At 38.8% G+C, this 27,025-nt stretch overlaps 1 protein-coding gene across 2 annotated transcripts; it reads right to left on the minus strand.

The window, feature by feature from the left end:
* Nucleotides 1-6,851: 6,851 nt before the first annotated feature.
* Nucleotides 6,852-15,461, minus strand: egr3 (early growth response 3). Of its 2 annotated transcripts, none has more exons than XM_057830876.1 (2): nt 14,977-15,461; nt 6,852-13,318 (listed from the first exon to the last, which is right to left on the minus strand). In XM_057830876.1, exons 1-2 carry the CDS (start codon nt 15,128-15,130, stop codon nt 12,258-12,260), a joined length of 1,215 nt encoding a protein of 404 aa, XP_057686859.1. In that variant the 5' UTR covers nt 15,131-15,461; the 3' UTR covers nt 6,852-12,257. The 2 variants fall into 2 exon arrangements, with proteins under 2 accessions (XP_057686859.1, XP_057686858.1); XM_057830875.1 differs by having other exon boundaries at nt 6,853-13,336; nt 14,977-15,458.
* Between the last annotated feature and the right edge of the window lie 11,564 nt (nt 15,462-27,025).

Consider the following 27,025-nt stretch of genomic DNA (forward strand, 5'->3'; position numbering starts at 1 on the left):
TTGAATCATTTTGACACAAAGATTCAACTTCAACGCTAGTTCCGGTGTGTTTGAGTGGCAGCTGATTGCGCCAATGGCATAAAAGTATGAAGCAAGAATAATGGCCATTGGCCACCAGGTCTCCATCCAGCCATCGGAGTCTCCTGGAGTCCAAGCCGAATATAGGGCACTGGTACGGGGGTGTAACATCGGCATTTCACCGGAGTACCCGCAACCGCACGTTGCCCTGTCGCGGCACACTGGTCGGACCCCAATATCACCCCCCAGGCGCGGAAGCCGGCTGTCGAGTGGACGGTCCGCGAATGACACGACACTCATTCAAAGTTGAAGAGACGGGGCTCCAGGCGTGGACGCCGGCGACTCGCCGGTAGTCCACTCTCGTACTGGGCAGGCTAGTGTTGGGCCACTCGCCGACCACTCTTGTACCGGCGCGTCGCGGACACTCCGGTTGGAACCGATTGCCAACCGTCATGTCAGGGCAGCGGGTGAAGTTCGCCGTGTTGAATCACATTAAGCAGCAGGGCACCGTACTCCGGTGAAATGCCGATGTTACACCCCCGTACCAGTGCCCTATATTCGGCTTGGACTCCAGGAGACTCCGATGGCTGGATGGAGACCTGGTGGCCATTATTCTTGCTTCATACTTTTATGCCATTGGCGCAATCAGCTGCCACTCAAACACACCGGAACTAGCGTTGAAGTTGAATCTTTGTGTCAAAATGATTCAATCGAAAAAAAGTGCCTTCAAAACTTTTCCCACTTCAAAAAAAAAGTGTGTTCAAAACTTTTTCCACTTTGAAAAAAAAAAAAGAGTTTAAAACTTTTTGCTTTTCAAAAAAAGTGATACTTCAATAAAAAATATATATATATATTTCAAATTAAAAAAAATATATTTTCAAAAAATATATATTTTTGCAAATGATTTTTTTCTTTGATTAAAAATAGTTTTTTGATTAAAGCAACTTTTATTGCAATTGAATGATTTTGACACAAATGTCCTACCCCTAATATGGCTTGAACACAAAAAGGATTGCTTCAATCAAAGAAAACAGTTTGAATGAAAAATAAAGTGTTCAAATGCAAATTTCTGAGTCTCAAATATTTTTTCACATTCAAACCTTTTTTTCTACGATTGAATTTTTAAAAATTTTGGATTGAAGTGATTTTTCTTTTGAAAATTTTTGTTTGTTTGTTTGAAGCGACTTAAATTTTGATTGAATAATAAAGACACAAATGTCCTAGCCAAAATGTGGTCCAAACGCAAAATGACATGACTTCAATCAAAAATGGTGTTTCAATTAAAAAAAACTTGACTTAAATAAAAAAAAAAATTTTCAATCAAAGAAAAATAGTTTTCAAATAGATTTTTTTGAGTTTCAAATTTATTTTTGCATTCAAACACATTTTTTTTGATTGAAGAGACGTTTTTTTCGATTGAAAATATATATTTTGATTGAAACAACTTTTTATTTGATTGAAGCAACTTTTTTTTGGATTGAATAATAAAGACACAAATCTACCTCCATACAACTAGCATCGATCATTCGCTTATCGATGATGGTGGACGTCTGTTGCGGTCAATGGCAGTCAGTGCGTTACCCATTTTTATGTAATTTGTGTTGATATGACTCAAGTAAATCTGTTTCAAGTTTTTAAAATTTGTAAATCTTTACATTAATAAAAGTAATAGAATAATTGCATGTTTTATTTTGTAAAAAAATCAGACAGGAAGCTGCAACTAATACAGAATGCTACTGCCAGTCTTAACAAAGACAAGGAAATTGGACCAAATTACGATGGTTATGAAATCACTACACTCAAAATAGGTTTGGTCTCAACATTGGTAGGGAAGATATAACAGCATAACCTGCGTGCACACTTTTTGCTGGGGACGGGATATTAATAAGACCAAGCAGATTGGGTGAATGAGGGTCAGGGCGACATTTCTCACGAATATGAACCTTATTAATTGATAGGCTAAATGATCAAAGAAAAGTACATATGTATTGACCTACTAGCTTTCATATGTATTGGTTCAGGTGACACACAGTTCCATTCAAACCATTCAAAAACTACTAGAGGAACAGTTTGAAAACTTCCACAATAAATGTCTGGATTTAATTAGCAAATTTGTATTTCAATATTTTCAAATTTATTATATTGTCAAATTATATTAAAATACACAATAAATATGAACTTCTTAATAATCTTTTAACTATTCAGGAAGGCAAAAAATAAGCATTTTTCTTAAGACCACGCAACATTGGTGACAAATTAACATATATAATATATAAATATATAAATGAAATATAACTGAAAAAAACTCTTAGTCAGCGAATAACAAAAATAAGTAAAAATTCAGCCTTCTTTTCTTTGTCCACAAGCACAGCCAAACTCAACAAAATAAATGAAAGCTCCTTTGGGCTGCTTTAAAACCACATAAATAAAATAAAAATTAAAATTGGGGAGAAAGGGATAAACCTCAGTTCACTACATTTCTCACAGTTTTATTAACGTTAACAGTTGCAAATACCTTTAGGAGGACACTTCTCTCTAAGCAGCTTCCTACTCGAGTTTTGCAGGTTAGCAAATTCACACACTTTAATGTTATGCTCACGCTGATACAGGTTGGACTTTCAGTAGCAAAATTTGTGGTGCATTCCCCACCTCCACAATATTGACATCTTTTTACATTACTTACAGTGGCTGCAGCTGCTGCTGGAGAAAAAAAAACCTAATGTCACTCCTCTTTGAAGGGGGCGGAAGAGGCGGCATGGGGATAGGGCTGTGAGTTCGTGTGTGCGTATGGGTGGGGTCAAGTCATCAGCCAATCAAACATGCATTTGAGGGGAAAAATGGACTGGCACACTCAGCAGTGAAAAGGTTTAAATGTAAGTCGGAACATAATGGAAAATAAGTCACTTAACAATCGTAGGGTCAATTCTATCCTTACGACATAGGGGGAGACAATCCAAATTACCTATATAACTGAAGTCATTATATAATGCAAATAAGGTTGCTTAAAAGTTGGAGGGAACAATTTGAGCATCCTGAAAAGTTGGTAGTGTTATATCCCTACCGTCCCTATGCGAACCTTGATTATACTGGCTACCCTTGAGTCAGAAATTGGCCACACTGTAAAATACTACTGCCTAGGGGCAGAACTCAAGGGGGGTGCTGGTGGTGCAACTGCGCCCTGGCTTCTAAGGTAGGGATTTCGGACCGGTGGCAGCCATCTTGGATTCTATTCTGGAGATATGCAAAGACTGCTCAATATTCATGCTTTCACAGTAGCCTAAAAACACATTTCAGTGCAAAATTATATCAAAAACTATTGAAGGAGATATCATTTTATCTATTTTGGCCATTTTAAGGAACTGACGTAATCATTGTTACCTAATATTTACCGATTGAAAAAGGGTCCTGATATGAACATTGCTGCTTGTCTGTGCAGTCATCCTATCGCAAAAACGTCATTTCTCGTGATCAGACGTGATAGCACAATGAATCGTGATTTTGGTAAAAAAAAAAAAAAAAAAAAAAAAAAAAAAAAAGCATTTCTCTGGTGATATGAGACATCAATGAACGTAAGACATGCCTTATAAAACTCGATACCATCATTATTTTACGCTGCAACTGCTTTCTACGTGCCAAAATGCGTAGGAAATAGCTATTTCATATGTTCCAAAAATGCAGGGAGAAATCCCTCACTTGCAGCTGCAAGGCTCAACCAAGGCTCCAATACCTCCAATATGATTTCGCATTTCTACAAGATTAAAGGTTCGTAAACACTGTCATGAATGTTTTCCACCAGCTATGAGAGTTAACTCCAGCGTGTTTAGTGTGTTTAGCGGTGGTAAAACACTTGTTTTTTTCCTCTCTGGCAACTGTCCATGTTGAGAAAATGTGTGTATATTGTAAACATGATGCGTGTCATACACACATGATTTTTATGGAAATTTATTTAATTATTTTTATCTCTGACGGTAATAATGTTGATCTGTGACTGTGGGTTTAGGCTCACCCAAAGGACTACATTTAATTTAATTTTATTTATAATATCTAAGTTATTATTAGAAGCGGCCAATGAGCCTCCCGGTTTAAATGGATTGGATGTCCATCGCTGTCAAGGGCTGTGTATGAGTTAATTTATAATTTTATCCATGAAAACAATTTTGTACGATTATCACATTTTGACTCATGTGGGCCACACTTGGATACCAAATGTTAACATACTGGCTGTGATAGAAATCCAACCCATTTTGACCAAGAGGGTTGGCAGCAATCATTAGCCCATTCAAACTGGATTGGACCTTGAATGAATTCGATTTTTGGGGGCCTCTTTCTCAAGATCATCCAGGGTCATTGAGGTCACCCAATCTTGATAAATGCTTTACTGACTGAAACGTTTGTGTGAGTCCAGCTACGATGCAAAATCTTGCCGTGCAGAATTTTGACATAAAATACAACTATTGCGATACAGTTTCAGCTGTGTAACGGACCAAACGCTAGATACGGAGTATCTTTCTTTATTCAAGTACTTACATAGAAATGACAAAACATTTGCATGACAAGTAAACAAGGATAGAGTAAAATTCATTTCAATATTCAGCTCGTCATAAAAGAACCTTATTGTAAGGTAATAGAAACATGAAAATAGTCCAAAGACATCCACGACATTTCAAACAAGACCTCTTGTTTTGTTTTTTCTTTTCTTGAAAAAAAAAATTAAAAAACAAACTAACGGAACAGTTATCCCAGTGTGCGTCTCAAAGTGTCCATCCATCTCGGAATGCTTCGTATTCCGTTATTCCCACCCGTTGTATTTTCATGCATAATAAAGAAATGAACGCCGCCCACAGAAATCGGGCAGGCAGCGCTTGGGAACATTTCCGTGCACATGCAAACATGAGGATATACTGCCTTGAAAAGGAAACACAACACAACAAAAACAGTGCGTGTGTGAACGCCGTAGTGTTGCCTTAGATCAGTGTTTCTCAAATTTTATTATGTTTTTTCCCCCCCAGCAAAAGCACCACTTTTCACATACTCCTCCATAACCAATATTAACTACTGCATCAGTATCCAGTGGACTGCTTGAACTTGAAAGATTGTGAAGGTTAGACATTGATAAAAATTTCGTTTTTTGGGGGGTTAACACACTTTGAGAAACACTGGCCTAGCTAGCCACGAGATCCCTGAAGCCACCCCTTGAGTAGCCCTAACTATCTACACACAAGCCCAGTTGGACAATTAAAACACAAATATTAGCATACGGCTGCCTTCCGCTCTCAAGCAGACTGAGGTCACTTTTTTTTTTTTTTTTTTTTCCCATTTGGAGTTTTCATCGCATATTGTTTTTGATCAGCCAACCCTGCAACCCAGTTTGGCACCAAAATGGCTGCTGATGTTGGATCGCGTCCAACGTGGAGCCGAGAAGGAAGATGAGGCATATTCCAGCCTCCGGTTTTGTAAAAATATAAATGATATTGTTCTCGGAGAAGGGACTGTTTAATATTCTTAAACAAAAAAAAAATCTATAGGATTCACACCGGAGGATTATTTTCCTGCTACCACCAAACTGTCGAGTGAGGGGGTGGGAATGAGGAGAGCGTGAATCCATCTGTTCATTACAACAACACAAAAAATAAACAGAAATGACAAACACAGTCAAGAGGATGTGACCAATGACATATTGAATATGTGAGGTTGTAATTACATGGCTTCATTTAGTCATGGGGAGAAAAACGGTGCTGCATTCCTCAACACAATGCAACGGCGAGGAGGCCACGCTCACTATATAATTAAACACATCTATTCTCACTAAGCAAGTGTCAATTCGAGAATAGTTTCTTCTCTTTTTTTGGTCACGTAAATTCAAAGAAAGCTATGACGGGGTGGGGAACCCATATTTGATCTAGTCAAGGGGTCAATCGGACATTTTGTTGCTAAAATCTAAGTTAACTCATTTACAGTGTTGTTAATAACGGCGTTACAATATAACGGCGTTACTAACGGCGTTATTTTTTTCAGTAGTGGGTAATCTAATTAATTACTTTTCTCATCTTGGCAACGCCGTTACCGTTACTGAGGACGGAAAGGCATGCGTTACTATGCGTTACTATATTGGTCGAAAAGTCTGAGGGAGACGGACTCACCGAGACGACAGAGCAGAGCAGGAGTAGGTAGGAGGCAAGAAAGTTGTGACGCCGCGCAAACGCGATGCTCGGTAGCTCTAATAATACATGTTGTAGCAGATAGCCTACAAACTACGCCCGCATGTTATAGTAGATATGGTAGACATGGTAGACATGGTAGATAACACATGTACTGTACATAGATATAACTAGATGCAAAATGACAGACATGACACTAAATGAGTTAGTAGACAGCCGCCATCTTAAAGCAGTAGACTTTTTAGAACGGCTCTGTTGTAGAGAACCTTCCTGGCGAACCTAAGTAACTTTTAATCTAAAATACTTCTAAATCGGCAAAACCTTGACTTGAATCTATCTTTAAATGATGAAACAGTTTTAAAACTTTCATAAGTCGAAAGTAGAGAGAAGGGAACTAATGCAATAATGGGAGCAATTTTAACAACTTTCAACAGTGGATTCAGGGTAAAGGGTAAATTAGGGTAAAGAATTGGGCTCGGGCCAATTGTAACAAAAACCTTCACAAAAAACTTCTCATCGTGTGGCCAATGTTTTTTTTTTTTTTTTTTTTTTTTTGAGGAAAAAAAAAAAGTAATTATCACCAATTACTTTGCCAAGTAACTAATTACTCTTACATTCAGGTAATTGAGTTACTAACGCAATTACTTTTTGGGAGAAGTAATTTGTAACTATAATTAATTACTTTTTTTCAGTAAGATTAACAACACTGCTCATTTATGGCTGTTATCAGTAATAGACTTTAAATCCTTTTGAGCTAGAATGTCTGTTATTGGACGTCTATTGCTGTTAATGGCAGTGAATGAGTTAAGTGTTTATGCGAACCTGTTTTTGGTGTCCTTTTTAAATAAATCAATCACTATAGAACAAGCTAGCATAGCTCAGGCTAATGTCAGTTTGTCAGTGTTAGCCAAAGTGACTTTGTTAGCCAAAGATGAAATGTGTAGAGACCTAAAAATTGTTCAAATCCTTATTTTTGTGCCTCTTAAAACCAAAGATTTTATTTTGAATTCAAGAAAAATGTTTTACTTTGTTTTGGGTTTTTTTAAAGGAAGAACATGTGTAAATATTTTCTCATTTTCCACCATTCATTAATTTTCTTTAAATTTTGAAATGTTATTTTAGCAAGAAAACAAAGTCAGTGCGCATCATTTACTTTCATGGGACACACAAAATAACGTGGTGGGCCCAATCAGCCCCCGAGGCCTTGAGTTTGACATCTGTGATTTAGAAGATTGGATCACTTGTACTTTTTTGAATAATTGATTTTTTTTTTTTTTTTTTTTTTTTTTTTTTTTTTTTTGTGGACTATTTGATGTCTACTACGCTCACCACGATCACCCCTGATTTAGACATTGCAAACTCGAAAACAAATTATTAATTCATTGACTGCCACTGAAAAAACATGAACTGTTTTTACATTGACCAGAAAGTAATTCTGGCATATTCTAATAAAAAGCAGCGCCTCGGACATGTTTGTAGCTGCTCGGGTGAATACTCTCCAGTGTGTTTTAAGGATGTTGATGTTTAATTTTATTGGTCGTTTGAATAGCCCTAAACATGTGATAGTCTTGGGCCTGACCAACATTTTGCAGTTCTTGTCACGGTTCTGGAAGCACTGGTATAGGTGCTTTTTAAAAGTGGGTGAATAGGAGATCCAGTGCTGTACCACTATATTGTAATCTCTAGACTATAAAGCGCACCTGATGAAAACCGCAACGGCCAGATTACACAAAATCTTAGAAATACATCAACATATATGTCGTATTTGACTGTAAGCCACAGGTGTCCATATCTTAACATTGGATATTTACGTTGATGTTACACAGAAATATTTGATTGATCAAAAATATATTTATAAACCAGAAAAACATGCATCAACATCACCATTGTTGTCTGAAAGCTTAAAAACTAAACTAAACTAAAAAAAAAAAAAAACGGTTCACTACATTTGAAAAGATACATAATCCACTGTAATTTGCCTTTTAAACTTGAAGTGGATGAAATCCTCTTATAAGCAGTTAACATCTAGCATTAGCTCTTATATAGCAACTTTGTTTTAGCATACTGGGGCAATAAAGTCCGCCTAACGCCCGTTGAAAACGGCTAATCAATGCTAGCATTGCGTTCTCTTGTCGTTGCAAATAGTGGATGCCCATCCATTCATAATTGTTCTTTTGTAGCTGCATATAGTGTCAGAAGGAGCCATATATACAATTCTGTGTTTTTGAGTAAGTCTGACGAGTTTCTGGCAAGCTTTATTGGTACTAGTATAGAGGCTGAAAGCTATGTCATGGCAAAATTTTGATAAATGTCTAATCATCCAATATTTTTCAGAAGAAAATATGAAGCTCATTTGTCAAAAAAAAAAAAAAAAATCCATGAATAAGATGCTTCCTTATAAAAGCCGTAGGGTAGAAACGGTGAGAAAAAAGTAGCGGCTTGTAGTCCGAAAAATACGATAGTTCGCTTTTTATTATTATTTATTATTTTTTTTAATCTTTTCCTTGTGTGGTTGCAATCTGGACCTCGAGTCTTTTAATCAAAGCTATCTATCTATCTAGAAAAAGAAAAAAAAAATCTTCCTACTTTTGTTACTGTTTAACATCATTTCATAAATTAACCTATTAGCTTTAATTGATGGTGCTAGACGTCCAATCCATTTTGACTGGGACTGACAGTAACTCGCTGGCAACCATCCAAGTCAAAATGGACTGCACGCCCATTGCCATCAATGGCAGCCTATAAGTTAATGCTGGAAAAATATTCATGTGTTAATATTACTAAATCCAAGAGTGACACAAGATGCCGAAATGATTTTACTTCATCTCGACCAAATGAGCTGGAACTCTGTGGGGTTCTTCGCGTAGATGCAGTCACACCAGTCTATCACGGTCATTTGATCGCTAGTTGAAATTAATTGGACGTCTATCATTATCAATGGCAGGCAATGACTTAAATATTGTAAAAATGATTTGCAGTGACTTAAATATGATTGAATTGACTAAAAAAACATATTTTGAGTGTTAGTGGGGGACATAAACAGAGTGCGAGACCTGTTTTTATTCATTTCAGACATCTCAGTTTAAATGGATTTGACGGCTATCACTGTCAATGGCAGTGAATGACTTCAAAAGTTTCAAAACATTTAATCCGAAAATGCTTATGGCGGAAAACATAGACATGGCTGAAAAAGCAGTTGCACCCCTCTATAAAATAAAGTGCTGTATTTTAAGCCAAAAGAACTGTTGTGTTTGACAGAACAATATGTCTATATGCTGCCATAGCAGTTTCATAGCGCATTAAGCCCCCAAACTATTTTTAAATTGTCCGTTTTACCCTGGAGACCCCCGTTTACAGACACCGCGCAACCGCTTTTGTTTCCACCCAGCCATAAAAAGAATTACATTTATTATTCGAAATTTTCTATCATTTTTAGCTTAGAATCATTAATTGATGTCTAAAATTTAGTTAAAAAAAAAAACGACATTATAAAATTATTCACTTGTACATTTTAAATTTTTAAACATTTTACGTCACAATGAAAAAAGTGTCTGTAAATAGTTCACGGATATCTACCTCATAACTATCACTTAATTGTATTTTTTTGTTACTGTCGCATTTTCCCCGATATTGTAGATGATAATCGATCCAAACCAAGAAAAATTGGAAAAAAAAATCTTTAAAAGGGTCAATATTTGAAAAAGAAAATCTCGACCACTCCTTTTTGTCTGTGACTTTCGCGTTGCGACCCTTGTTATATTACCGTGTTTCACCCATAAAATCCCTCCAAAGTCCGGCTGTGGCTATTCACAGCTGTATTGACACTAGGTGAGACATGCTACACGGAGTTTTTGGATCGAAACAAGGTAAGTACGTGAAAATATCTCGATAAAATCATGGCGTCTTTAATTATGCTCTTTCATGATCTCACTTCCAGTTAGGGTTTCGCTGTTTAATTTTTTTTTTTTTTTTTAATGCCCTCCTGTTGAAAATATTTCGTCCCCCAGAAAATTGAGATTTTAAGCTTTCCAATGATGTGTCACACATGCATATAGGACAATTTTGAAATTTGGCCAAATGGTCATCTCAGAGTGGAACTTCAAGTCACCTGAATGTTTTCCGCCTTATATCATTGTAAATAGTCTCATGAATTTAGTTGAAACGGAAAAAAAAAAAAAATCTTCCCCACCCCTGCTTCATAATCACGGGCTAATGTTACACTTTTCAACATTGATATTACATTTAACATAAATAATTCCTCTATCCAACCACATTATAGACTATATTGCTTTGTGCTTTACTGCATGGAAATAGCTGCTACATGACGTTTTTTTCCAGGAAATCTCACAAGCAATCAGATGCGATTTAAAACAAACACACACAAAAAAAAAGTTTTAAAGTGCGCCATTTTTTATATTTTTTCTATTTTATGTATAGTTTGCTCTCAATTCTCTGGATGCTTGTTCATTTATCCATGTAGATGAGTTGAGAAAAGACCCTGTGAGGCCAAAATAATTGGAAAGTCAGTGGACACTCGCCAGGAAGCTCAGCAGCGAAAACTGGTTGTTCCAGCAGAGAGTGACGCTTCTACTACAACGTGTTCTCTGTTAGAACACTCCTTTCAGCCTTTGCGCTTGTCCACTATTCATTTTTCATCACATACTGTCATTTAACAACTCAAGCACAACCAAATCCTTGGGGGACAGGGGGGGATCTCCACCAGTCAAACTTGATGGTTCTTGATAACATAATTATATCATCAATAAAGTTCTGGAAGTAAGGATACTAATAAAATCAAATGAGAAACAGTCTTGCCACATGAATGTAGTTATTAGTCCCAAAATGCACATTGAGAGTAATGAAATAAGTTCATATCTCTTGTATCGAAGATAAGTTCGGAGTACGCCGATTTAGTTTTGTAACATAAGTTGAAGACAAAGGTCAGCTTTTGGAAGGAACTGCAGCATCTGAGATTATTGTCGAGCGGTTAAAACGCATTTTTAAGAAGACGTGATGTGTGTTTTCACCTCCTTTCAGCACAATGGTCAAGATAAAACCACTTCAGAAAAAAATGTTGGCTTTATGCAGCAGTTCAAGAGAGTTTAGCACTTTCGGGATGTTGAAAATGCTCCAATCAAATCTTATTTCATAGAGTTTTAATGCTTTAAACATATCCTCCACAAGCATTCGGTCCAAAGGTTCTCGTTTAATTGATGCAGATATTTTTGTATTTACATATTGTGCATCGTGACGTGCACAATTGAGTGCATAACTTTGAATACGGTACAAAAGCAAGAGACTTTTTCATTCTTTCAGTGCCATTGATGATAGGGGTCCACTCATGTGGCTCTTTTCATTGTTCTGCTGTGAATTTAAACGAGTTTGTCACTAGTAGACGGCCAATCCGTTTGAACCTGGAGGGTCCTTGTTCAACTGGATTGGACGTCTATGCCTGTCAACGGCAGCTAATGAGTTAAAACTGATTTTCTTTACATAGTATTATTGGCATGCAGCCATGTAACAATGGATATTTAGATTTAGTCAAACAGTTTAGAATCTGGCCTTTTCTTTGAGCTCACTCTTGTTATGTTTGGCAAATATCAGGCACAATAATAAGAACAACAAGGTTGGCTGAGTTACCACAATACATTTGGCACATTCATTGGCGAAAACAACATTCAAATATAAAAAAAGAAGGAAAAAAACAACACACTGTAACAAAAAATAGACGAGTGCCACTAATAAGGTGTCCATGACAGTACGCAAACACAACCAATTGCACTTTTTAACAGCCTAGTAAAATAAATGCATACATCCCAGACGACTCACCCTTTCACTCTGCTCCTCTCATTATTTAATTTGTCTGTTTCGATAGATTCTGGCTTGCTCTCAGTTAAGAAATGTACAAAAGTGGCGGCGGCCTTTTGGACGGAATGTGATAGATTCTCTTCCGTCGGCACGGCAGCTTCTTGTTTCGAGCGGCGGCATCCATCTCGAAAACAGACGGAAGAGTCACCTGTTGATTTTCTGGTTACAGACGCGGCCCCATTGTCCCGAGTCGAAGTCCGGGGCGGACTTCGGTCACGAGGGCCCCATGGTGGGCCCCCCGCAGGAATTGGGTGGAGAACCGTGGGTTCCGACCCCACCGTTTCCTTTGTCCGACGGTTTCTTGTCCTTCTGTTTCAGGTGAACTTTCGCGTGTCTCTTTCTCTCGTCGCTGCGGGCGAACTTGCGCCCGCAGAACTCGCAGGAAAAGGGCTTCTCGCCGGTGTGCGTGCGGATGTGCGTGGTGAGGTGGTCGCTGCGGCTGAAGGAGCGCATGCATATTCTGCACTGGAAGGGCTTGTGGCCCGTGTGGATGCGCAAGTGCCGTGTCAGCTCGTCCGAGCGCGAGAAGCGCCGGTCGCAGTTCTCCGCCGGGCACGCGTGTGGACGTTCGTGGACGGGCGTTTTACTAGGGCGGTTGGGGTACTTTCGCGGTCGGATGGGTTTCAGTGTCAGAGTCTGCGGGGGAGCGTGGTGGGGCGGAGCGTGCTGCTGCCCGCCGATGAACCCCGGGTGAATCTGCTGTTTGTCCTTAAACGCTCGAATTGTTTCCAGGGGCGTGATGGGCGGCGGGTTGACCCGGATGGGGTCCATAGTCTGAAACGGCTTGTGCTCCATCACGCTGACTTCCCCTTGGTGATGGAAGAGGTTGTAATCGGGGATCATGGAGAAAAGGCTGCCATCCATGGAGGCTTTCGACGTGGAGTGGTAGTCGTTCGCGGGGTAAGCTAGAGCAGTGCTGGTGGCGGGACTGTGGTGGAAGGACACCTGGTCCTGGTACAGGTCGCCGCAGGTGGAGTAAGCGGGTAGCGGCGGGCCGTACACCTGCTCCATGTCTGAGTTTTGTCCTCCCATACCGGCCGCAGAGGATGGCGTCTGGGCGCTTACCGTGCCGGGCGACGGAGAGACGCCCAGGATCCCCGCGCTGACCAGGCTGATGATGTTGTTGTCGGAACACCAGCCGGAGCCGCCGATGCCACCCGAGGGCGGCGTGTCGAATGCGAACTTTCCCAGGTACGTGACCGTCTGTCCGCTCCGGTTGGACTGGAAACTTGACCCGTACTGAATCTCCGCACCGGCTTTCTCGCTTCCCATGCCTATATCCATGATATTATCTAGGTTAGAACAAAACAAAGGAAGACGTCATCCACTCGGGTTCTTTAAGCATTACTAAAGAAGAAAAAGTGACACCAAAAAAAACTCAATTCTTTTTTTTTTTTTTTTAAGTCAAACTCATAGTCCTGTGGGTTTGTCTTGTCTTGAATTTATATCTTAAAATCCTAATTTTTCTTAAAGAAAGACCAGTGCCGTCCGAGCAGTCAATTCAAGTGACTGAGTTCTGCATCTCAAGTAGTGGTGACTGTCCCTCTGCGATCCCGCAAGCCCACATAAATCACAACCTAAACACCCCTTTTGATCCAGCCATTGTGTCCCTCAGGAGCACAGCCAAACTCAATGGCAACATCATCTGACTTCCTTTTGGGTGGGACGCCTCCTGCGCCATGCACGCTCATTTATTTAACAGACATCTGTATATAAGGGAGAGGGGTGGGGGGCTGTGACATCTTTATATTTACTATTTAACCAGATTTGATCACAAACTTTAATGAATTTGATCAAAAAATGTCATCGTCTCACCCCCAAAATATGCCCTATTTTACCGTAAACTAAAATTGCATAAAAGGCACATATACAGGTTAAATTTAAATGCCACTTCATAATTAAAGCAATTTGGCTAAAGGGAAAACCCATTTAAATGTATACATTTAAATCCCTGGCGTGTATGACTAATGTTACATTTGTCATTTTTAAATGCTGCATTTTACACTGAAGCCTCATTTCACTTTTCAGATTTTTATTTTAACCGGAATATAGGTCATACGGTGCTTTATGTTTTCAAAAAATAATAATGTAAGACAACATACCTGCTCTTTTATAAGCACATTTATTATATACGTAATTCTGTAATAATAGTCTTATATTTTGGGATGAATTAAAAATATGTCAAACGTTGTACTGTCACCTTTTCATTTGGCATTAATGAATTGGAGTTTTTTTTATTGGTAAATCACTGCTTGTGTATGCTGCTTTTATTTATTACCACAATTTCAGGTGGGTGTAAATATGAAAATCTTGCACTCAATGCGCCTCGCGGAAATGAAACCGCACGCACAATTGCTGCTCATTGATTTCCTGCCAATGTGCGCGACGGAATTAATAGAAATATACATGATAATCTGGATTACGTGCAAGTGCAGGGCCTCGCGGTTAGAGTGCACAAAAGGAGGTTTGACGCGGGCCTCCGCGCGGTTTCGTCGGGAGGAAAATGCAATTAAAATTGAACGCTTGTGGTTAAGAAATTTAAGAAAATTGCAGATGAACAAGCAATTTAAACATGTTTGGGGTACTCATTTTCAGAAATTACGAGAGAAGAATCTGGAATAAAATATTTTGAAATGTTTTTGTTTGTGTGCGTGAGTGCGTGTTTCTTCTTTTTATAGAGCGTTACTAAATTTTTGTAATAAAAAAAAATCCGAATACAAGTTTAAAATGAGCAGAAGTGGACCTCCACAGGTGTGCGCTGTCAGCGGGGACCCGCGCGCCACTCAACCGGCAGAGAGCACAGAGCGAGCGGCGTAACGTGCGCGATGATCCGCGCGTTAACAGGTGCCCCTCCGCAACTTCTCCCTCACTTCCTTCCCTCTTACAAATTAAAAATAGTTTCAAAAGAAGAAAAAAACAGACTTGTTCTTACCCGTGTTCATCTGCGAGTAGTGGTTAATAGATTCCGTGCTGGTGAAAATGTTCATCGAGGTGGGAACGTCCTCTTCTGGGTACAGGCTGTCGGGGATGCTGTTTATTAAACTGCTCATGGTAAGAGGGAGCTTCTCCGCCACTTTCCCGGTCATAGCACTGCGAGTCACTCCGGCATGGGTGAGAAGGAGGCTGGGCGACGTGCGCGGAGCGATAGGCTGGTTATCCCCCCTCCAGGTGCGAGGATTCGGCTCCGGTTTGCGGCGACTCCCAATTGAAATTGATCTCCTCCCGAATCCTTGTCCCGTAGTGTGTTCGGACTCGGGAGTAGTGACAGCCTTTTGTGGGTTGCTTGTGGTTCCAGTGTGGACTGTGCTAAAAAATTATATGAGTGGTGGCGGTGTACTTGCTCTATTGGAGACGGGGACTTCAGTGAGGCGGCATTAATAGTGGGCTGGACCTTGGTGTGACGTAGATGCCCATATATGGATAGAGGGCTCCGAGCAAGGCTCCCCGCGCGTCAGGCAGTCCCGTGGAAACTACAAGTGGAAGAAAAAAAAAAAAGACTATAAGGGAAATGACAGGGGTGGACGAGAGGTTGGCACACAGTGCCTGATTCACGAAAGTTAAAAAAAAAAAAATGTTGGTGCAATAAACTCTTATTAACTTAAATCAGCAGCAGAATAAAGCAACAAAATGATACTATTTCCCAGTCATTGACGTCCAATCCATTTTGACTGGGAATGTTGACAGCAATCATTCACTGCCGCACTCTCAGTCAAAACGCATTGAACGTCTATCTTCGTCTATGGCAGCTAATGAGTTAAGGACACAAACAAGGAACTAGTTTTTTCAATGCCCGTTTCTCAACATTTTAATAAAAACAAATTTTAAAGTGAAATATGTAACTTATTCACATAAGTAGCAGAAGAAAAACCACAGAATGTTCACGTTTCAGTGCCAATGACGACCATAGATGCCCAATCCTTGGACGTCTATCGCCGTCAATGGCAGTAAATAAGTTAACCATGCACGGACAGCGCTAGCTGACTCACATGAACGGCTTGAAGGCGCGCTGCCCTGGCTGCAGGGTTTGAGTCGGCCCACGTGACGGCCGTAACGTGGAAACTCCATATAAGGAGGCCTCCGGCCACGCCCCCTCGTCAGCCCAATATGGACAGGTTCCGGGTGAAGTCGTAGTTGTGGAAAAGTGATCTCGCCGCAGACAAGATGACTGTAGACAAAACGTCACGGCGCCGATTTCGCTAAGTTGTGGGAAACGCAACAAGTTTAAAAATATCACAAGAACAACTTCTCCTTTCCTTATATTGTATATAGTCTACTCTAGAAACACCGTATGTCAACATAATAGTAATAGTGTCTATTTATGTTAGGGTTTGAGATGACAAATTGTGCTTCCCCGCCTCCACAAGAATGCCAAAGAAATGAGAAGATTCAGAGTTATGAAAAAATTAATAATAGCTTCTCAATGAAGCAGCAGTTTGTAAAGAGAGTGTGTAGGTTGGTCTGAATCATGCTCTGTGTTTGGGGGGCTTACTCAAATTCAAGCAGTGCCATGTGTGTGCTGTTTACCAGTTACACCAGAGCCTGGATCAGCATTCTCCCAGTCCTTGGCATGCCATTTAACTCAACAGCACAAACAAGTGATTCAATTAGATTATTTTACAGGTGTCTATTGGATTAGACTGAAGATAGCACAAAATTTCAAATTGTGTAACTCCTTAGTACACATTTGTAAATAAAATTCCTTATAGAGCCCATGCATACTGCTTAATTTTGTTTGCATGATCTGTACTAAACCATTTTTTAAATGGTATATTTATTTTTTGGAAATGACTTGTAGCGGTTTAAACTTGCGGCCCGGGGGCCAAATTCGGCCCAACCACATCATTCATTGTGGCCTGCAAAATTCAATTATTATTTTTTTAAAAAAAATTAAAATCAAATCATAGACTTCATAATCTATTGACCTGACACTTCGTCATCTTTGCGTCACGCCTTATCATAGGGGGCCAAGCTTCATTTAGTAATAGCCGAAGACGGCACACTCATGTCGGATTTAAGCTTGGATTTTTGAATAAATACGAAAGCTGTACTGCATAAAACAGGAAGGATTGTCTCAGGAGTGATTTGTTCGAGGATTCAAGGTAAATATTATATTTTTCGTACCATGCATGCATTTTGAAACCTTGTGGGAAAAAAAAAACAATACAAGAATGGGAACCGCGACGGCATTGGCGTCATTCTTCAACATATATATGTAGAATAGATACGTAAGTGCCCGTTTTTTTGCTCTTTTAACAAAGAATCGAGACAGTTTTGCATCCATATCTATAAAGAATTCAGTGATTTAAGCATTTAGTCACAAGAAATTTGAACGGAAAAAGCCATTGGGCCAGCCCACTTACAGTATAATAAAGAGCTAAAAGACTAGCATCATTCTTCGACAGATTTAAGTAAATTCAAATTGCCCCCCCCCCTTTTTTTGTTGTTGCTTTTAACCAAGAATCGAGACTGTTTTTCGTCCATATCTATAAAGAATTCAGAGATTTAAGCAGTTATTCACAAGAATTTCAAGGTAAAAAGCTCTTTACTGTGGACTTGTGGTAAGGCAGACACAGTGAACTTAAAGATGAGCCGCACAGTCGCCATATTTACGTAAAATAAATACTATCTGCACGGTTTCTTTTGCTTTTAGACGGTTTTACGTTCATATCTATAAAGAATTCAGGGATTTAAGCATTTATTCACAAGAATTTCAACCTAAAAAGCTCTTTGTTGTAGTAAAGCTGCGCCACAGTGAACTTAAGGACGAGTAAAATGACAAAAAAAGGGCTGTTCTAATTGATAAAAAGTTGTGATTGTATCTAGAATTAGTAATCTATTCAAATATTATAATTGATTGTGCATGCTTTCCTGAAGTTTTAAGTTTCTGATGTGAAAATTGAGTGATTTATTTCTGATGTGAAAATTGAGTGATTTATTAGCTGTTGAAAACATGCAGTAAATAAAAGAAATATAAGTTGGTATTTTGAGCAAAAATTACGATTGATCCTGAAAATATAGGTGATTATCCCTGCATTTGGTGATTTTTGTGCATTTAGTATAAAATCTGAGAATTTTATGGCCAATTTTATTACATAAAAAATAATTAATCGGAATTTTATAAGGGAACAATTTTGAAATTTTTTTTGCCGTTGCTCATGGAGACTCATATATGGCTAAGGCAGGTGCCGGTTTTGGTTTTAGGTCGGCAGCAGCTTTGGTTTTGAAAAAAATTTGAATTTGAAGTTTTCGAAAATCGACCCCCTACGAATCGGCCCCGTTTCCCGTGACATGTCAATAAGTTATGAAATTTATGATCAAATTTAATCACAATTTTTAACAATTTTACTTAACTTTTTGAGAAATGTACTTCTAAGAGTAGTTTTACTAAGCTGTACTTTTTAGTTGAGTAGATTTGTGAAGAAAAAAAAACGCTCATCTTACTCCGCTACTTTGGGCTACATAAGAGTCGTTTTCCTGTTTATTCGATATACTACACTTAGTATTTTTTTTTTTGCCTGCGATGCCAAGGGTAATTTCACCAATGAGACGTTGCAACAAAAATCACATGGCCCCATTATACCTATCAGACGCAAGCTTGCCATTCAGTCTTCACGCCAGCCTGTTCAATAATGTGGTGTCTTTAGGCACCGTAAAAAAATTAAAAATTTGATATAGAACGCTGCCCTCAACATGACTCGATTTTATCCTCTCTCCCAGTTTTTATTTGGTGCAGATTGATTATTTAATTTCAAAATTGTAATTATGAAGGAACTCTGCACTATTCAAACTAGGAACTATTTTCTCCACCAGAGGGAAGTCATGCTCTTTGGATGTATAATGCTTCACTTATGTAATGTTTTTCTCTCGTCGGAATTCAATTATTATTATTGTATTTCTTTGGCTTGATGTCGTTATGTAATTGGTTATTGTACAGCATCATTATATCAAGTCTATATAGATAACTTTGTGCCAAGAAAAAAAATACCAGTTAAAAAAAAAAAAAAAAATTCCAACCAAATTATAAGCCGTTACAATGTTATTCATTACTTGAGTATTACTTGAGTTTATACTTGAGTATTTTGGAGGACTAATTTAACTTGAGTAATATATTATTTTGAAGTAAAGCTACTCTTGAGTAAAATTTTTGGCTGCTCTACCCATTTCAGAATTTAACCCCTTCAGACCTGAGCATGCTGAAGGAGGACATGACGCGTTTGCACCTCTAACTCAATAAATACACTGAATTTAGTTGCTATTGCCACTTTTGGGACATAACTGGAAGAAACTTTACCCATCGAAATCAAATCATGTTGTTTAGCCGTCCCCCTTTTCTATTTTTGGCCCTTTGAAAATGGTTGAGACAAAACACAACTTCAAAGAGGCAATGTAACATTAACATTAAAAATGACCAATAAAAGCATGAAATATCCCCGACCAAAACAATGGCACTTTCTTCTGGAATCGAGTAAAAATCAGATTTTTTTTTTTTTTGCCCAGCAGAAACAAATGCGGGTCTGAAAGGGTTAAAAAAAACTTATGTCATTCTCAAGAAAAAAAATCAAGGACTAGAGAAATCAGAGTATATTTATTCTAGTCACTTTTGAATGAAATATTAAAAATTCAATGAAAATACAATATTTAGTGTTTTACCCTTATAATAAAATAATAAAATGGAGAATATTGACTGTTTTTCACCTTTTTTTGTTTTCTAATAAAAAATATACATCATAAAAACGGATATTTTTAAGCTTAAGAAATTAAAAATGTATATACCATTTCCGTAACTGTTTTTCTCCTTTTTGTATTAATTTTTTAAAATAAAATACAAATGAAAAATATGTATGAGAACATTTGCTATGAAGAGGCTCAAAGAAGTACTTGGACCATTCTTAGCTTTCCTGTGGGAAACAAACAAAAAATCGATTCTCAAAACAGTTGTCGATTCATTTCATGAGTCGTTTCAATTGTAGTAGGCGGCCCTAATGCCCTTCCAAAAGAAACCTTAACTACAATGGTGGCTGGTGTTAAGTTTTTCTTACTTTTCAAACTGTTGATGGGTATCGAGCTTAAGACGCAAAGTTTGACGCTAAATCTTGCTTGGAAATTCGACCAAATAAAGATTATTCATACCGTTTAGAGAAAACTATTCAGAACAACCAGTAGATGAGCCTCATCAAGAGAAACATGCCCTTGCGATTGCAGGTGTTTTGGCTACCATCAATTCATTTACCACCTTTTATTTCCCCTGAAAGGAAGCATCTATTTGGGGAGAGGTGTTTATTTCCTCAAGTGGACAACACTTAAGTAGGGGTAACTATCTGAGGAAACACGATAGTTGTGTTTATCATTGCAAACAAATGAGTGCAAGCTTTCTGATTACCATCGAGTACAACAAGTATCATCTTCCGTCAAGAGAGGTGGAATCCCGGTGATCCTTTGCTTGGAAAGTTGGCCAGCTCAGGCAGTTTGTCTGACCTGTATCTGTTGTAAGCCTATTTCCAGGGCGGTGTTTTACTACAGCACACTCATTTGCACACAGGGCTACCATGGAAGCAGTCACCCTATACAGCTCATGGAAAAGCCAGTTACTGTATATGTATAGTCAAATCATTTTTCTTTTTCCAAGCCTCAACTGGAGGCTAAAGCAGTTTCTCACAACGAGTGTAAAATTGATGTTATAACAATATCATCATTTGTACTTTTGTCTTATATCATTGACAAACTGTAGATGACATGTAGAAGTCAAAACTTGTCAATAGTTGACCTTTGAAAGGGCACTTGAGACGGCACTCATTGAACACCCTGCCATTGGCGGTGCTAGATGTCCAATCCATTTTGATTGGGAGAGGTTGACAGCAACATTGCGCGAAAAGATGAGCATTCTCAGCCAGTGCTCTCAATTTAAAGGACGTCTATCACGGTCAATGGCAGGCAATGAGTATTGAGACAATGTAATTCGGTTTGTGTTCAAGATAACTCAAGAATGAATAAAGGAGTCATTATCAAACTTTTATGTTATGTTTGTATTATGAAATGAAAGAGGTGATTAACTTGTGGTGTAATCAAGTCAAAGTCACAGAGGTCGGGAAAAGGAATTTTGCTATAGCTTGTAATAATATGGCGATATATGGCTTTGAATTTGGCTGCTGAGGCTGAAGTCTGCTGTCTGAGTCCGCCCACATTTGCATTTTATGAACATTCATTCATAAGCATCAGATGTACATATATATATTCTATTAACATAAATTAATGAGTTGTTGGGGGCATAACCACAGCATTATTATGTTATTATTTTCACTTCTGTAATATTGTTTTCATGAAATTTTTACAAATGTATTAAAGCAACAAAAGGGAACAGTTTTGGTCGATTCTAGCGGCGCAGGTGGACAAAAGCGGTGTTTTTTAAATTTCCCTACACTAACACTAGATAACTATTCAACCTTAACAAAATATTTTCATAGCATTTGTGATAGTATGTCGACTGACAACTAGTTGAATGTCACCTCCTACATATCTTGAGGGGCCTGTATCACTTTCACCGGCACTAATTAACTTTGAGGAGGGTGGCAGGACAGGAAGCCTGCAACACACCACAAAAACTACAAATGTGCTGACTGCATTATGCTCATGTGTTACATACGTCACTTCCCCCTTTCACCATTCATTATGAGGTCGATGCGAATGCTTTCGCGCGACTGCTGCAAAGACGGCAGAGCAACAATGGGCAAAAAGTATTGTCTGAGGAGGTAAGAAAAAAGAAAGGCTACTAGGATATACAGAATAAACATTGGCCCGGCCCGTAACTCATTGGCGTGACGCCCAACTGAATTCTAAAGCGCTGATGAGTTCGGGTGGGGTGGGGGGATTAGCCCATTAGGCTGCACGGTTGCGAACCATATTTTGATATTGTTTAGCCACAACTGGATTCATTACCTTATTACTATTCATCCTTCACACATCTGCTGGAAACTGAAATGTTTATTCCATCTGCAGGCGACCGAGTGATAGATTTTTGATTCACTGATGATTTTATGACATTGTCTGGTGTGTGCTGGTCCTCATTTGCCTGTTATACCAGGCTCACCGCTGTTTCAGCGATTAAGTCTAGCGACCGTCCGGCGATTCTAATTCCGAGGGCAGAGCAAGCCACAGCAAACAGACAGCGGAGTGGACCAATCAGCGACGGGCAGACGTGACGTTGTTAAAGCAACAAGTAATTAGCGTGAGCGGAGAATGGAGAAGTTTATTCAACATAGCTAGTGCGAGCCATGTTGACTGTTGTCAATGACTTGTTTCGATGTGTTTTTGGTAATTTAAAACTGGTTTTGTTGCAGATTGGAACATATTCTCGGCTCTCCCGTTCGCCATCTGTGTTGATGTAGACAAAACTTTCGGCGCGCATGAGTGAGGTTACTCGTTAAGAACACGTCACGCAAATAAACTAATCTGATTGGACGATTGATTTTGTACCTTGCTCGAGAGGCCGTTAATGGGCTGGGTACCAGACTATTTCTCACAGTGTTTGAAAAATACAGGGAGAATAGTCTGGCTGTGCCAGGCAAGGTCCTCATAGGAAACGCAGCGCTGATCCTCATGGGAAACGCAGTTTTCCTTAACGCAAAACACTACCGCATTTGCGCGACAGAATCGACCAAACTGAAAAACTGCAAAGTGTTGCTTTAAGGAAGACTGCATTTCCCATGAGGACTAGTGCACAATATTGTAATCCTGATCTCCCAGTCGCCTGCAGTTGGATTGAATGACATTTCTGTTTCCAGCGGCTGTGTGAAAGATGAATAGTGACGAGGTAATGAATCCAGTTGTGGCTAAACAATATCATATGACGGGGTTGAAAATAAACATTTGATGAGTGCCCCCCATTCGGGTGAGGTGTCACGCCAGGGAGTGAAAGCCGTGCCAGTGTTTATTCTTGCTTATCCTTTTATCCTGCTAGTCTCCCTTTTTCTTTTGTTGTCTCCTCGGACAAAACTTTTCGCCTCTTTTGTTGCTCTGCAGAATTTGTGCGAAATCTTTCGCATCAAGTTCCGTCTTTATGACGAATGGGGAAAACGGAAGTGATTTATGCCATAAAGCAGTCCGCACATTTGTAGTTTTTTTGTGTGGCAGGGTTCCTGCCAGCCTCCTCAAAGTTAATTAGTGCCAGTGAAAGCGATAAAGACCCCCTCAAGATATAAAAGAGGTGTCATTCAACTAGTTGTCAGTCGACATATCACACATTTGATGAAAAATTTTAAGGGTTGAAAAGTTACCCCGTGTTGCTTTAAGGCAAAAAACTACTTTTTTCCACCTGCGCCACTAAAATCAACCAAAACTTCCGTTGTGCTTCTTTAACACATTTGTAAAATTTTCGTGAAAACAATATTATAGAATTAAAAATAATAACAGAATAATGCTGTTGTCATGCCCACCAACAACACATTCTTTTATATTTATGTACTTGTAATTTTTATGAATGAATGTTAATAAAACCTAAACCGTAGGACTCAGAGAGCAGACTTCAGCCTCAGCAGCCAACTCTCTCAGGCCATAATACAGGTGTCATTCAACAGTCGACATATCACAAATGTTATGAAAATATTTTATAAAGGTTGAAAAGTTTCCTAATATTGCTTAAAAATATACTAGTATATGTAAATACAATAATATAAATTCTTTTAATATTTGACTTTTTTTGTAAATTATCAAAAACATACGTATATACACACCCACACATACAGTACATATACATACGTACAAACATGTTTCTTACATACACACACACACATACAGTGGGGAGAACAAGTATTTGATACACTGCCAATGGGAAAACCCATTAGCAGTGTATCAAATACTTGTTCTCCCCACTGTATATATATATAAAGGTGGCTTACCTGACCTAAAATGCGATGTCCAGATTATCATCCATCATTACAGTTTAAAAAATATTTTTTAAATAAACTTATAAATAACATGTTACTAAATAACAAGTTTAATAAAACTGAATATACTTATATATATATATATATATATACAGTGGTACCTCTACATACGATCGCTTCGACACGCGAACTTTTCGACATCCAACGTAAAATTTGACTCGCCATTTGTTTCTACATCCGACGACATGCTTGAAATACGACGACAATGGCAGCACCGCAGACGAATGCACGGCGGATTTTCTTGTGTGACAAATCAACACTGGTTTCAGAAAAGGTTGGTACAGGTGGTGAAACAAGGAAAAAGTTGACGCTTGCCTCCTAAATGAAGATGCAAATGACAGAAAAATATGAGCGTAGGGTGGGCATCCGTGAAATGGCTCAACAATACATCTCCACGGTCCTCCTCAGACCATCGTTCGCCAGTCTTTATAAATTAAGCTGACAATTCTTATTGTGGTAACATCTCCAGAGAAATCGCCAACTTCGCCACGTTTTTATCATTTATTTCACAACTTATTCAAAACAAAAACACCTTCTGTCTGCCGCAATAGGGAATGGGACGTACTACGTCATTGTTTGGACGCGCCTCCATGCTGGCAATATGATTCACTTCCGGGCCGGCAGAGTCAATGCGGATTGTAACGTGTGGTAGTGCTAAGCTAACTCTTTCGGTGTTTTAGAAAGAAAATATGGGTGCTTATTGTTGCGTTACCGGGTGCAACAGCGTCTCCTACGACAAAAAAAGGGGTTAGGAAAAATGGACTCACTTTTCACCGTTTTCCTGCATGGAGGACCAAATATCAGATCACGAAGGTACGACGGATGGCTGGATTGCAGCGGTTCGTCGGAAAAGCATTTATGATCATATTTCTGCTGGAATGAGAGTGTGTTCCTGTCATCTCTACTCTTGTAAGTTGAACGCTTTATCCACTTTTGGTTTCAATACGTTTTTGTTTTTTTACACCGTTGTGTAAATCTGCCTCGGTAGCAATGCTCGCCTACTACGACTCACCTACCTGTTGTGTTCCTAGGTAAACCTGCTGACAACACATCCCGATTGGTCACCATCTCTCTTCTTGGATCATTTGACGAAGAAAATTTGTTCAATGGAATGGTTCCATTTGTCCTGTGTCGGACTCAAACAAGCCCCTGCAGCAGACGCCATCTGGGTCTGCCCTTCTCGTCGATGAACTGCGGGCTTTTAACTTGTGAAAATGCAAGAACTTTAATGCACATATTTATTCTGCCTGGCTATTTAACTATGGCCAGTGACGTATTATTGTCTTTTTTTTTTTTTTTTTAAACCACTTTGACAAAGACACGTTTCATTGTAATGTTGAATTTATATATTCTATTATTATTTTTAAATTATAATATTCTTATTTGCACTTATGGAGACTTTAGACTGTCAATTCAAATAGTGTTGGAAAAGTTGCAATACCTAAAATAGAAATGCAAGAACTGTAAAGTACATATTTATACACCTTTATTTACCTAAGGCCACTGGATGTTTTTTAACTGCTTTGAAAAAATACAGGTTTTGTTGTGATCTTGTATTTATATAATATATAGCTTTTTATAATGTATTATGTATTATAATATTTGCTGCCCCCTGCCAGAGTGTGGGCCATTTTGTACTAAAAGGATTTTAAACTGTCAGTTCAAATACTGTGTTGGAGACTAGTACTTGCAATACTTAAAATGGAAATGCAAGAACTTTAAAGCACATATTTATCCTGTCTGGCAATTTACCCAAGGCCAGTAAATAGTGTTTTAAACTGCTTTGACAAAGACACGTTTATTGTGATCTTGTATTTGTGTATTACTTATAATTATATAATATTTGCTGCCACCGTCAGAGGGTGGGCCTTGTTTGCACTAATTTAAAGATTTTAAACTGTCAATTCAAATATCGTATTGGAGAAATTGCATTACTTGAAATAAATCTATTGCAACTTATCAGTCCCAGTTCTTGTCTACAACACTGTCCAAAAATTGTCAATGCATATTCCAAATAGAATAACAAAATTAAGTCACCTGACTTTGTAATTATTACACCTGTTTATTATGAAGACCTGAAGTAAACAACAAGCAGTTACAGTTTGTCAAGAAGTTGTTCAAGTCATGTTTTGGTATTCATATTTTATTGACTTTTCACAACAACACTTGGGATCGTGTTTGTAAGAGCAGAGCAAACTGAAGTTTCAGCGTGCACTCTTCGCCTTTCCAACCTCTCATAACGCTCCGATGTGGTGCGCTTGACCTCAGAATAACCCAAGAAGAGATATGGTGACCAATCGGGATGTGTTGTCAGCATTTCATATGCAGGTTTTCCTAGTAACACAACAGGTAGGTGAGGAGGAGGAGAAGGTTAGCATTGCTACCGAGGCAGATTTACACAACAGTAAAAAAAAAAAAAAAAAAAAAAAAAACGTATTGAAATCAAAACGGATAAATCGTTCAACTTACAAGAGTAGAGATGAGGGGAATACACTCTCATTCCAGCAGAAATATGATCAAGAGAAATGCTTTTCCAACGAACCGCTGCGCCCCAGCCATCCGTCGTGCCTTCGTGATCTGATATTTGGTCCTCCATGCAGGAAAACGGTGAAAAGTGAGTCCAGTTTTCCTCGCCCTTTTCGCCCTTTTTTTTAGTCGTAGGAGAAGCTGTTGCACCCGGTAACACAACAATACACACCCATAATTTCTTTCTAAAACACCGAAAGAGTTAGCTTAGCACCACCACACGTTACAATCCGCATTGAGTCTGCCGACCCGGAAGTGAATCATATTGCCAGCATGGAGGCGCGTCCAAACAATGACGTAGTACGTCCCATTCCCGATTGACGGTGTTCTCAAGAAAACATTCAAAGTGAAAGTGAAACTCAAGCTCACCGGTCTGTCTCTGGCACGTCAGCCCCGCGGTGCGTTCAGGGTCAGCAAAAAACGTCCGCCACATTAGAACCCGATTCGTTACATTAATACAGGAATTATTATTATTATTCCGAGTTTGATTTATAATTTATTTGTTTTGCTATGTGT

Source organism: Corythoichthys intestinalis, chromosome 3 (assembly GCF_030265065.1).
Source record: "Corythoichthys intestinalis isolate RoL2023-P3 chromosome 3, ASM3026506v1, whole genome shotgun sequence".
Classification (NCBI taxonomy): domain Eukaryota; kingdom Metazoa; phylum Chordata; class Actinopteri; order Syngnathiformes; family Syngnathidae; genus Corythoichthys; species Corythoichthys intestinalis.

Excerpts from the sequence above, each read along its gene's own strand:
- egr3 (XM_057830875.1), bottom strand. The coding sequence starts at position 15,130 with ATGACCGGGAAAGTGGCGGAGAAGCTCCCTCTTACCATGAGCAGTTTA. Across the intron at positions 13,337-14,976 it reads CTACTCGCAGATGAACACGG|ATAATATCATGGATATAGGC; the intron begins GTAAGAACAAGT and ends GTTCTAACCTAG.